The 13,499-nt window shown below is 43.0% G+C and overlaps 1 protein-coding gene across 1 annotated transcript in view; it reads left to right on the forward strand.

The window, feature by feature from the left end:
* The window catches only part of IL7R (interleukin 7 receptor), a 94,447-nt gene that overhangs the window by 60,808 nt on the left and 20,140 nt on the right, over window positions 1–13,499 (forward strand). Inside the window, exons 6-7 of the mRNA XM_068271841.1 lie at window positions 5,821–5,975; window positions 12,792–12,833. Of these exons, the coding sequence (XP_068127942.1) occupies window positions 5,821–5,975; window positions 12,792–12,833 (197 nt within the window). The remainder of the gene's footprint in view (window positions 1–5,820; window positions 5,976–12,791; window positions 12,834–13,499) is intronic.

The raw sequence follows: 13,499 nt of genomic DNA on the forward strand, positions 1-13,499 counted from the left end.
CAAATTCACTGAAGGGGTGGAGCCATAAACAGCCAATCAGATTTCTTTGCTGGATAAACTGCTTCCATTCATACACTTTTGATGCCAGGAACCCAAAAGCTCACAAACTTGGTCATTGGGTGACTGTTTGTCAAGGTCACAAAAACTGGGTGGAGTCAAAAACAGATGTCCCTGGGAAAATGTAAACTACAGCCCTTCTTCACTTAATGGCAGGGTTCTTAAACTTTGCACAGTTGGTCACTGGGTGACTGGGATTAATATTCAGAAAAGTGGGTGGAGCCTAAAAAAACCTAATCAAAATTCACCTGTTGATTTTCAAAGGGAATACTAAAATTGCTGCCATTCTTGCACTGTTAATGGCACAAGCCTCAAACCTGGTACAGTTGGTCATTGGGTGACTGGGGTTCAAATTCAGAAAAATGGGCAGAGCCAGAAAAGTCAATCAAATTTATTTCATTTCACTGGGAAAATACAAATTACTAGCCAACCCGCCGACTAAATATGCAAATAATTCCTTTTCACCCTTAGTAAGCCAAGCAAGCATCCAGAGCCGCTGGTGTATAGCAAGCCTATAGCTTTAAATTTTACACAGCCATACCAAACCCACATGTGACAGCCTGTTTCAGACTTTTGGTCCTCATCTGTACATGGCAGGGATTGATACGGCTGTATGAGATAGGGCTTGGACCAGTACAACAGAGTAACCAAGCAGCTCAGGGTGACCCAAACCACTCGGAATGTATAGGGGATAAAAGGGACCAAAAAGACCTCTTACTAAAAAAAGCAAAGCTTGGTGTAATTTGCCTTCCTAAAACAGAAGGAAATATGCAATAATTCAGCTATAAGCGAACATTTGTGGTTACACACAATGCACTGCTACTAAATATGCAAATAATTCCTTTTCACCCTTAGTAAGCATCCAGAACCACTGGTGTATAGCTAGCCTATAGCTTTAAATTTTACACAGTCATAATCAAACCCACATGTGACAGCCTGCTTCAGACTTTTGGTCCTCATCTGTACATGGCAAGGATTGATAAGGCTGTATGAGATAGGGCTTAGACCAGTACAACAGAGTAACCAAGTAGCTCAGGGTGATCCAAACCACTCGGAATGTATAGGTGGATAAAAGAGACAAAAAGACCTTCTACTAAAAAAATCAAAGCTTGGTGTAATTTGCCTTCTTAAAGAGGAGCTGTTAGGTATAGGGTCTCAGAGAAAAAAAAACACATATATCAGTAGCTAAATATTGGCTGCAGGGCCGGATTTGGACTTCCCAGTGCCCTAGGCCCGGTACCACCAACCGCTGCACACACACACTGAGGGTGCATACACACATCAGACCATAGTCTTTGGAAAAGGAAAGATCACAGACCAATGTTACCCCCTTCCATGTAGTATGAGAGCCATACCTACACAGTCTATTCTATGGAGCTGAACTCCCCATCAGATAGAAATCTTTGCAAGATGCTGCACACACAGATGCTGTACACATGCAACAGATCAGTATCTGCAAAAGATCTGTTCCTGCAAAAGATCCATTCCTGCAAAATGCATTCATATTCTATGATATATGCAGATCATCATACACACCTTGTTTAACAGACATTCATCTTCAGATCAGATCCACCAGGATGGATCTTCAGATCTGCAGATGATTGTCTGATCTGCAGATGAATGTCTGTTAAACAAGGTGTGTATGAGGATCTTCAGATATCATAGACTATGAATGCATTTTGCAGGAACGGATCTTTTGCAGGAACAAAGACTATGGTCTGATGTGTGTATGCACCTTCACTCAATATCATTCTGTCCAACACCCTGACTAACGATCACTTTTTTGCAGGAGGAAATGCCTGTTTTAGTGACTCAAAATGAAGAATGATTGTTTTTCCTGTCAGAGCAGTGAGTCCCTAATGCCTGGTACGCACCAGATAGATGGGTTGAATCAATTTTCCGATCACTTATACAAAGTTGATTAGCAAAATGATCAGAAATCAGATTAGACCTGTCAGAAATAATCGATTCGACCCGTCTATCTGATGGGAAATTGCATGGTGTGTACCAGGCATGAAGTAGAAGAGCAGTGTTCATCTCCCTCTCTGCTCTTCTGTAATTACAGATCTGTTGCATTTATTTTATATTATTTATTGTACTGATTCTTTCACATGTTTTTTTTTTACTGTTTGCCAACACGGTTTCTAATTTTTAGTGTATGTTATTACTTTTGGTATACAAAACAGAATGTAACAATACAAAAGTATACAACAGTACATTTGCAATTATAATTATAGAGAAGTTGTCTATCTCATACTACTGCAGACAGTTTTGCTGCTGTAATGATCGCTGCTGCAGCAGCTATTACTGGAAGTATTAGTGCTGCAGCTCAGGCAGTTCTGATCTATTTCCATGCAAGTTGCATAGCTTTGTCTGTCTTTCCCTGCTGTCAGCTTGTGACTGATTATCATTCACCTGTGTGGGAATCTGCATGTCTGCTCCCATTGGATGACCTCAGTATAAAGATCTGCTTCCTGCAGGGTTTCCTTGGGTTTTCATAGCTTCAGCTTAAGCCTGCCTTGCTGTCGCTTTAGCCCCCGATCGTGTTTCTTGTTAAAGATACTTTGCTGGTCTTTGCATCATATATTGGTTCATTGCCAATATATATGCATACCAGCACGTTTATTATTTTCCTTGTATTTGTGTTACGTTAATACATCAGTGTCGCTGATGTATACGTACACGAACTGTTTATATCCTGTGTGCAGTTAGTCAGCCTTCCAGCACGTTTTGGTAGTTTGCGCGTACCGTGAGCACCCGTGCTGAGCTAGTTATCCTGTTCCTGGTACCGTTTGTGGATTGCGTTCATCTCTGCGAAGAGATAACGAATCCTTCTGAATCCTGTTCTGTCACTGTTTGTGGATTGCGTTCATCTCTGCGAAGAGATAACGAATCCTTCTGAATCCTGTCCTGTTACCGTTTGTGGATTGCGTTCATCTCTGCGAAGAGATAGCGAATCCTTCTGAGCCCTGTTCCCTGTTTTGCTCCAGTGTTAGTCAGCGTTCCTGCTTATGTCATATATCGGTTCATTGCCGATATATACATATGTTAGTCAGAAGTTACAAATAGTTTCATTGATAGCTGTAATTGTAATACGCTAGGAAAACATACTTATTGTATATTTATCTGTGTTACGTTCATCTATCTTAATCCTGCTATTTTCTGACTGTCCTGTCCTGTCTTTGTGAGGCACGCCATCGCCGCATCGCATTGGCTGCCTCATTCCAGTCTGTCTGGTTTTGGACGCTTGCTGTCGCTAAGTAGCCGCTAGCTAGCAAGCAAGCGTTCATTCTGTCTACCTGTCCTGATCTCCTCAGTTCTGGTTTGTGCGCTCAGCGCTACTTTGCGCTGAGACGTTATAACGAAAGCATTGTTTGTGGCTGTCAGATCTGCACCGGCTCTGTGCGCCACAATCTCCTATTGGAGTCAGTCCTCCCCTCCACTATACTAGGGATAGCCTGTTTCCTGGTGCTAGTGTGTGTACCTCCTCCACGCCAGCTCATGCGTTGCATGCTGACTGTGGAGAATACACCACCAAGCCTTACAGCTGCCTTTTAAAATGAGCCAGCAAGGGGTTAAGATTTAGCTTAGAACGGGCTGTCATAAATCTCTCTAAGGAGAAAAAAAAAACCCTTATCTTTCTGTTTAAGATTTACAATCCAGGGGGAGAGATGAGAAGGAATGGCTCAAGTCATTAACAGAGTCTGACCAGCAATACATTGTTTAGCCCAGCTTGAGTTGTAAAGTGGAAATAATTCTGTTAAAATGTTTTCCTTACTGGATCAGAAATGGTGTCTACATTGTGATCCATGTTTCTCTACACCCCTGGCATTAAACTGAAGCGTGTATGTTCAGGCGATAGCTCTGTCTCATCGCACACCAAGAAGTAAGGAAAATGCACAGAGCTCTGGAATTCTGACTGTGTGTGCAGCAAAGCAGGGCGGCTTCAGGAGAAATGATTTATTTTGACATGCAGCCTCTTATCTCTCTCAGGTCCTGCCGCCCTTTTATCATTCTGATTTTTTTTATCGCCCTAGGCCATGGCCTCTGCGGCCTTTGCAGAAATCCGGCCCTGATTGGCTGTACTTACATTACATATGCATTTCACTGTCCACGTTTGGATTTCACAGAATTTTTATATAGTATTTGCAGAGAATGATGCTCCTGACAGCTCATGGCAGGTTCCATGTTTGTCTGTCTCCTATGAAGCCAATTGTGATGTCATGTCCTCCCTGCTTCCTGATGATTCGACTCACAAAAAAGATCCTAATGGTTCATGATCAGACAATACTACTGTGCAGTGAATATTAATTAGCCATGTGGCTAGGAACAATAGCGGACTCATGCAGTATACTCTAAGAACTTGTGCCCTGTGATTTTTCAGTGCTGTGAGTTTAGGCTGCTGTAACATGAGCCTGTAACTTCTCACAGCCTTAGGGCGTGATAGGGAAATGAGGGGAGGACCCAAGGTAGTGCACTGGGGAGAAGCAGCCCCAGAATGCTTTGCAGTATGTTATGCAGCCTGTCGTCCTCCTTACGAGCTTGGGAATAACAGGCTTGCTGTTCAGCACACATCAAAAGTAAGAGAGATTTTCAACTTCAGTATTGCCTTTTGGTTTCCTTCTAAACTGTTTAACACAGGAGAATAGAGGTTTAAATTAGCTTTTACAGCCTGAAAGTTTCTCTTTAAAACAAAAAAAAAATCTGCAATAATTCAGCTATAAGTGAACATTTGTGATTGCCCACAATGCACCGCTACTAAATATGCAAATTATTCCTTTTCACCCTTGGTAAGTCAATCAAGCCTATAGCTTTAAGTTTTACACAGTCATATCAAACGTACATGTGACAGCCTATTTCAGACATTTGGTCTTCATCAGTACATAGCAGGGATTGATAAAGCTGTATGAGATAGGGCTTGGACCAGTACAACAGAGTAACCAAGCAGCTCAGGGTGACCCAAACTACTAAGAATGTATAGGAGGGTAAAAGAGACCAAAAAGCCCTCCTACTAAAAAAAGCAAAGCTTGGTGTAATTTTCCTTCTTAAAACAGAAGCAAATTTGCAATAATTCAGCTATAAGTGAACATTTGTGGTTACCCACAATGCACTGCTACTGAATATGCAAATTATTCCTCTTTGCCCTTGGTGTGATATGACACTACTTCTTCTTCTTGCTTGGACCAGCCCCTTCTTCTTGCTTGGACCGGCCCTGGGGGCAGGGCACTACTTCTTCTTCTTGCTTGAAGGTTGAGGCACTTACTCTATATATATATATAGATTTAAATCTATTTTTAAGTTTTTACCTTCATTGGAGTATGCTAAAATCTATGAACTATTGATCTTTTTTTTATCTATTTACTGCTCTCAGAAGCCATTAACTGACAGGAAAGTATTTTATGGCTGTAATTACTCATCAGTGAGGGTTATGCTATAATCTGACCCAGTCCGACCCAGACAGAAACTGGCACTTGCATACCTGATGTTTAACTCTTTCAGACAGAGAAAGAAAAAAAGAAACACTGCATAGACATTTGTGTACTTGGCACTGCACATGTTACACATGTCTATCTCATCATGTCACATATCACCTCGGCTGTCCTTTAATGAATAAATTTACTGTTCAGACAAAATATTTTTGCTCCATCACAAGTCCTATTTAGCTGTCATTCAGCCCAGGTACTTGAAAGCTATATAAATCCACTGCTGTTTTATACGTTGCCTGTTAATCATACTTTATACATTTTTATGTCGTGATCACAGCTATGCCTGATCGCCCGACCAATCTCACCATCACTTATAACAATGAATCGGAGAGTTACGTGGTAAATATCAGAATACCTTATGAAGGAAATGAATATTTACGTACAGCACTGATACATCAAGTGGTCTTACGCAAGAATGGCAAAGAGTGGCCGGTGAGTAAATGTCTGCACACTTCACCTCCATAAAGGGCGGTCACAAGTCAGTGTCTCATTGTATGCGTTGCGGGGGAAGTAATATCTTGATCCCCTGTTAAATTTGTGACTCTGCCCACTTACAAGAAAATCAAAGGGAATCTGAAGTAAAAATCACCTTATGATATAATGATTTGCATGTGTAGTACAGCTAAGAAATAGATTGTCATTAGTAGCACAGATATGAGTCTCTTATTGTTTTCAGTACAATAAGAGTTAAGAAACTTCAGTTGTTATCTATGTAAAAGAGCCTCTCCGAGCTCTCCGACTAATTTAGTCAGAGAGCAATGCTATTTTCTGAAGCACGTATCTAAACCTGTCTCTCACTGTTTCTTGTTTCTTAAGGTTTTTCACCAGGAAGTTCAAAGGGCCATTAGCTCTGCTCTGTTTCATCTTTCAAATACAGAGTGTCATTTTTAAAGGGCAAATATAAGAGAATGATGCAATGTTATAGAACAGCAGCTATATAACTGAAAATAAAAATATGAGAATATTTCTTTGCTACTGATGGTCTATTTATTATCAGTTCTATACATACAATTCATTATATCATAAGTTGGGTGTTTTTTTTTCGCTTCAGTGTCACTTTAAATGAGAAAGACAGAATACCAACATAAAAAATCCAGAAAAATAATGCATGACATAAAAAGTTATACATTGATTTGCAAGTCATTGAGTTTAAAGTGGACCTGAACTCTTGCACAGGACTGAAGAAATACATAGAGAAATGCACCCTGTATGTATTTAGAGAGTTTAGCCTGTTTAATTGCCCCTAATTTGTGTCTAATCACAAATTGTAATTTGACCTTCCCCATGTGTCACATGACTGCCTATGGCAGAGATTGCAGATAAGGTCATTTGAAAGCACAGGAGGTTAACAACATGTCTGCTTCCATGAATCAGGAAGTAGAAACTGTGCAGATTTACCATATTTTTCGGACTATAAGACGCTCTTGACTATAAGACGCACCTAGTTTTAGAGGACAAAAACCAGGGGAAAAAATATATGCTAAACCTGGTGCATCCATGGTGAAGGGGCATCTTGTTGAATATTCCCCCTTTTGTACCTCATGCCCCCTTGCACCTCCTGTATCCCTGTGTCCCCCTTGTGTCCTACTGTGCCCCCCATGTGACCGCCTCTGTCCTCCTTGTGTTTTCCTCTATGTCCCTGTGTGTCCCCCTGTCCCCTATTTGTCCCCCTGTGTCCTCCTCTGCATGGGCGCAGTACAGGGAGTCCCGACATTGCGGTGGGTTGGAGGTTCGTATTGACAGGCGTGCACAAGTCAGGAACTCCCTGCATTTGGACTATGAGACGCAGTGACGTTTTTTCCCAATTTTTGGGGAGAAAAAGTGAGTCTTATAGTCCAAAAAATACAGTATTTAAGGATTTGTGTCAGGTGTAACAAATAAATATTTTGGTTATTATGCTGTTGTGTAGCTTTTAGAGCAGAGAGGACATTCTGAGTTCGGTCCGCTTTAACAAATATTTGATCCCCTACAAACTATCCAGAATTCTATCTCCTAAACATTGGTTACGAGCCTGTATGGCACACAGGTTACTTACAATCAATCAATTACAGATACTCCTGAGCTCAACTTATTACGTATATAAAGTGCACCTGTCTACTGAGTCAATTTGTTTCTTACAATCTTTCCATCGCCATGAGCAAGTCCAAAGAGCTGTCAAAGAACTTTCGAGATAAGATTGTAGACCTTATCTATCTTATCTTAGGCAATCACATTGCTGGAATGGGCTACAAGACCATTAGCAAGAAGCTTGGTGAGTGTAAGGCTTGGTGGTGTATTCTCCACAGTCAGCATGCAACGCATGCAACGCATGAGCTGGCGTGGAGGAGGTACACACACTAGCACAAGGAAACAGGCTATCCCTAGTATAGTGGAGGGGAGGACTGACTCCAATAGGAGATTGTGGCGCACAGAGCCGGTGCAGATCTGACAGCCACAAACAATGCTTTCGTTATAACGTCTCAGCGCAAAGTAGCGCTGAGCGCACAAACCAGAACTGAGGAGATCAGGACAGGTAGACAGAATGAACGCTTGCTAGCTAGCGGCTACTTAGCGACAGCAAGCGTCCAAAACCAGACAGACTGGAATGAGGCAGCCAATGCGATGCGGCGATGGCGTGCCTCACAAAGACAGGACAGGATAGTCAGAAAATAGCAGGATTAAGATAGATGAACGTAACACAGATAAATATACAATAAGTATGTTTTCCTAGCGTATTACAATTACAGCTATCAATGAAATTATTTGTAACGTCTGACTAACATATGTATATATCGGCAATGAACCGATATATGACATAAGCAGGAACGCTGACTAGGACTGGAGTAATACAGGGAACAGGACTCAGAAGGATTCGCTATCTCTTCGCAGAGATGAACGCAATCCACAAACAGTAACAGAACAGGATTCAGAAGGATTCGCTATCTCCTCGCAGAGATGAACGCAATCCACAAACAGGACCAGGAACAGGATAACTAGCTCAGCACGGGTGTTCACGGTACGCGCAAACTACCAAAACGTGCTGGAAAACTGACTAACTGAACACAGGATATAAACAGTTCGTGTACGTATACATCAGCGACACTGATGTATCACGTAACACAAATACAAGGAAAATAATAAACGTGCTGGTATGCATATATATTGGCAATGAACCAATATATGATGCAAAACCAGCAAAGTATCTTTAGAACAAGAAACACGATCGGGGGCTGAAGCGACAGCAAGGCAGGCTTAAGCTGAAGCTATGAAAACCCAAGGAAACCCTGCAGGAAGCAGATCTTTATACTGAGGTCATCCAATGGGAGCAGACATGCAGATTCCCACACAGGTGAATGATAATCAGTCACAAGCTGACAGCAGGGAAAGACAGACAAAGCTATGCAGTTTGCATGGAAATAGATCAGAACTGCCTGAGCTGCAGCACTACTACTTCCAGTAATAGCTGCTGCAGCAGCGATCATTACAGTGAGAAGGTGGCAATAGTTGGTGTGTTTATTCAAAAATGATAGAAATATGAAATAAACATCAATCACCCTTGATCTGGAGCTCCATGCCAGATCTTACTTCATGGGTTGAGGATGGCAATGAGGAAGGTCACGAATCCACCCACAAGTACATGGGGTGAGCTTTTTAGTTTAGATCCCAGGAGGCTCCCCAGCAAAATTGTCATGGGACCCCTGGTTATGTCTGCTATGCCCACGATTGAAATACTGCAGTGGCCACCAGGTCCCCCTGCTCAAGAAGGCACATGCAGAGGCCCAACTTAAAGTGTACATGAAGTGAGGCAATGATTAAAAAATAGATACTCACCAAAGAAATGGGAGGCCTCTCAATTGTCCAGAGGCTTCTCTGATCCTCCTGCAGCCCACCATTTCAGCACTGAGTCTCTCTAAAAATATTCAACATGTTCAACTTGTTGAGTATGCTTTTGATGGCTGCACTCCTGCCGTGCATGAGCGTATCTGTACTGGGCGTTAGTAAGTTCTGTGCATGCCCCATGAGTAGAAGCCACTCGTATATGTTTTCCTCCTCTGCACACCAGCATCTTTGTTCTACTGGGCATGCATGGACTTTACTTGTGCATGCCCAGTACGGATGTGTTCATTCGTGGATAAGAGCGCAGCTAAAAGAAGGAGAGGGTTCCAGGAAAGCAGCGGGGGGCTCGAGGAAGGTCTGAGAAGCTTTTGGACCATCCAGAGGCTTCTCACTATTGAGGTAAGTATGTAACTCTTAACTTTTTTTTTCGCTTGCAGATTTGCTTTAAGTTTTCCATTGAACATCTATATGATTCAGAGAAGACTTGTGAGAAAGTGCTGCAGTCAGATGAGACCAAAATAGAACTCTTGGCATTAAAGTAAACCTGAGATGAAAGCCATCTCAGAGTCTATACTTACCTGGGACTTCCTTGAGGCTGTTCAGTCATTGGCTGTCTCACTGGGTGGCTTCTGTCCCCCACAATACAGCCCGAATGCCTGGCCGAGTCATGATTCGTTGGGCATGTTTGGCCCGGCTAGGTGCATTCCCCCGTTGCGCTCCTGCGGCTGGAAGGTGTGCAGTACTACTGCCCAGGCGCAGAATACTCCTAGATACAGGAGTGTGACGGGGGAGAGCGAGCCTGGCCCGCCGGGCCGCGCATGGGCAACGAAATGCGACTGGGCCAGGCATTCGGGCCGTATTGCGGGGGACAGGAGCCACCAGGGGAGACGGCGAGGAACTGAGGGGCCTCAAGGGGGCTTTGGGAAGCCCCAGATAAGTATGGTACCTGGGATATCTTTCATCTCACAGAGATTCACTGAGATTTGGTGCTCCTATAGATTCACTGAGATTCGGTGCTCCACAGAAATTCACTGAGATTTAGTGTTCCATATAGATTTAGGGCCCTGTCACACCCAAAAACATTATTATTTTTCTTTTTTTTCAAATGCTTCCATTGACTTACAAAGAGGTAAAATTGTGGTATTTTGAAAAACCACAATCACGACAATTTTGCCGCAATGTTAACACGATTTTAATGTAAGTCAATGGAAGCATTTTTTAAAAAACAAACATGACCTGCAAAACGCTTTTTGGTGCTATAGTGCCCTTACTGAGATTTGCTGCTCCACAGAGATTCGCTGAGTTTTGTGCTCCATATAGATTCACTGAGATTTGGTGCTCCACAGAGATTCACTGAGGTTTAAAGGCGACTCGTCCGTCAGACCCTCCCGCTGGGCGGACACTCTGCCGACAGTAGGACGTGTGATAAGACTGTTTTTGACAGATCCGCTGAGCGGCAGAACGTCTGCCCAGCGCGAGGATCTGACGGACCAGTCGTTTGTGAAAATATGGCGTGTGTAGGCACTTTAATACTCTACAGGGATTCACTGAGATTTGGTGCTCCACGGAGATTTATCAGGATCTGGTGCTCTACAGAGATTCACTGAGATTTAATGTTCCTCAGAGATTCACAGAATAGGTGTTCCACAGAGATTCACTGAGATATAATGCTCCATTGATATTCACTGAGATTTAATGCTCCACAGAGATTCACTGAGATTTGGTGCTCCACGGAGATTTATCAGGATCTGTTGCTCTACAGAGATTCACTGAGATGTAATGTTCCATAGAGATTCACTGAGATTTTTTGCTCTACTGAGATCCATTGAGATTTGGTGCTCCTTAGATATTCAATGTGATTTGGTACCTCACAGAAATTCAGTGTTATTTGGTGCTCCACAAAGATTCACTGAGATTTGGTACTACACACACATTCACTGGGATTTGGAGCTCCACAGGTATTCAGGGTAATTTGATAATCCCCAGAGACTCTCTGAGATTTGGTGCTCCACAGAGATTCACAGAGATTTGGTGATTTAGGGCTGGTGCACACCAAAACCCGCTAGCAGATCCGCAAAACGCTAGCAGATTTTTAAACGCTTTTTTTTATTTTTATGAGGCGTTTTGCTAGCGTTTTTCGGATTGCTGCTGCGGTTTTCAGTATAGTAGATTTCATATATTGTTACAGTAAAGCTGTTACTGAACAGCTTCTGTAACAAAAACGCCTGCAAAACCGCTCTGAAGTGCCGTTTTTCAGAGCGGTTTGCGTTTTTCCTATACTTAACATTGAGGCAGAAACGCATCCGCAATCCAAAAAATGCCTCACCCAGGCATTTTTCGTTTCTGCAAAACGCCTGCCGCTCTGGTGTGCACCACCCCATTGAGATACATTGACCAAGCAGATCCGCAGCCGCAAGCGGATCTGAAAACGCCCAAAAAGCCGCTCGGTGTGCACCAGCCCTTAAAGAGGATCTGTAAGGGCCTGTCTCCACTTGTCAGTTTTCCTGTGCATACATTTTTTTCCATGAATTGTCACAGTTTTGCACTCACAGCTGAGAAAGCTTTGCATTGCTGTCAGTTGTTTTTCTGCATGTAAAAAAAACGCATTCAAGTGTGAACTAGTCCATTGATTAACATTGGTCCTCAGTTTTCCTGTGCAGAAAACACAGACAGGCCCTAACTAAACCACCCCAACCTCCTCCCCTCGGGGCTACTTACCTTGTGAGGGAGAAGCCTTTGGATCCTAACGAGGCTTCCCCTGTCACCCTCACCCTCCGGGATCCAGCGCTAGCAGCCCCGAACACTGGCAATCCAGCGCAGGCACACTAGTGGCTTTCTGATCAGGCTCAGTCAGAAATAGCCGAGCTCTTTCGGGTCTGCTCTATTGCGCAGGGGGAGGCGACTTGCTCCAGCACATTAGAGCGAACTCCATTGGGCTTAGCTAATTCTGCCTGAGCCCAATCAGAAAGCCACTACTGCCCCTGCACTGGATCGCGGTAGATAAATATTGCAGGTGCTTCTACGCCTGCGCCACAGCTGTGGTTTCGGGGAAGCCATCCCTGAGGCAGGTTAGGAGGGGAAAGCCTCATTAGGATCCCCCAGGGGTTTTTTTTAGTTACAGATCCTCTTTAAGGCAAAGTGTACGCAGCTTAGAACTGGTCCAATCAACAGAACTTCCTGTCAAATCCAATTGGCCCAATTCCAAGCTGCAGGCAATTTGCTTTCAAATTGCCTGCAGGCTGTAATTATTATCATCTTATTGACCATGCTTAGTGAGAACCTTCCCCCTGTACATACAGCCATGTTTAGTTTAGAGCTTTTAACCTCACTTCAGGTTTGCTTTACAACAGAACTAACTAAATTGTTTTTTCCTTTGTAAAATACTTTCATGCCCAGAAAAAAACCACCTCATGCAAATAATATTTCTTGCAGGTTTGTGGTCAAGAAACAATAAACAGCGGAAAACACAAGTCGGTGAGTGTGTGTAATCTAAATGCAGAAGACAGTATATTTCCTGCAGGGGGTGGGGTCATTTCCATGGCATTAAAGGCCACACCCACCCAGGAACCAGAAGCTTGTCATGTGCAGGAACTGAGTGGCAGGGCTTGTTCCACCTTGTGCAGGAGCTCTCTGATCAGTGTCAAATAAAACACTACTTTAAACATATTCAGGGTCAACAACTTGTGTTCCAGAGTTGAAAGTTTGCACTATGTTCCACACCAACTTAGTCTTAAGGCTCATACACACATCAGACCATAGTCTTTTGAAAATGAAAGATCACAGACCAATTTTACCCCCTTCCATGTAGTATGAGAGCCATACCTACACAGTCTATTCTATGGAGCTGAACTCCCCATCAGACAGAAATCTTTGCAAGATGCTGCACACAAAGATGCTGTAGACATTCAAAAGATCAGTATCTGCAAAAGATCTGTTCCTGCAAAAGATCCATTCCTCCAAAATGCATACATAGTCTATGATATCTGCAGATCATCATACACACTTTGTTTAACAGACATTCATCTGCAGATCAGATCCACTAGGATAGATTTTCAGATCTGCAGAGGATTGTCTGATCTGCAGATGAATGTCAGTTAAACAAGGTGTGTATGAGGATCTGCAGATCTCATAGACTATGAA

This window comes from Hyperolius riggenbachi, chromosome 1 (genome assembly GCF_040937935.1).
Source record: "Hyperolius riggenbachi isolate aHypRig1 chromosome 1, aHypRig1.pri, whole genome shotgun sequence".
In the NCBI taxonomy this organism is placed as follows: domain Eukaryota; kingdom Metazoa; phylum Chordata; class Amphibia; order Anura; family Hyperoliidae; genus Hyperolius; species Hyperolius riggenbachi.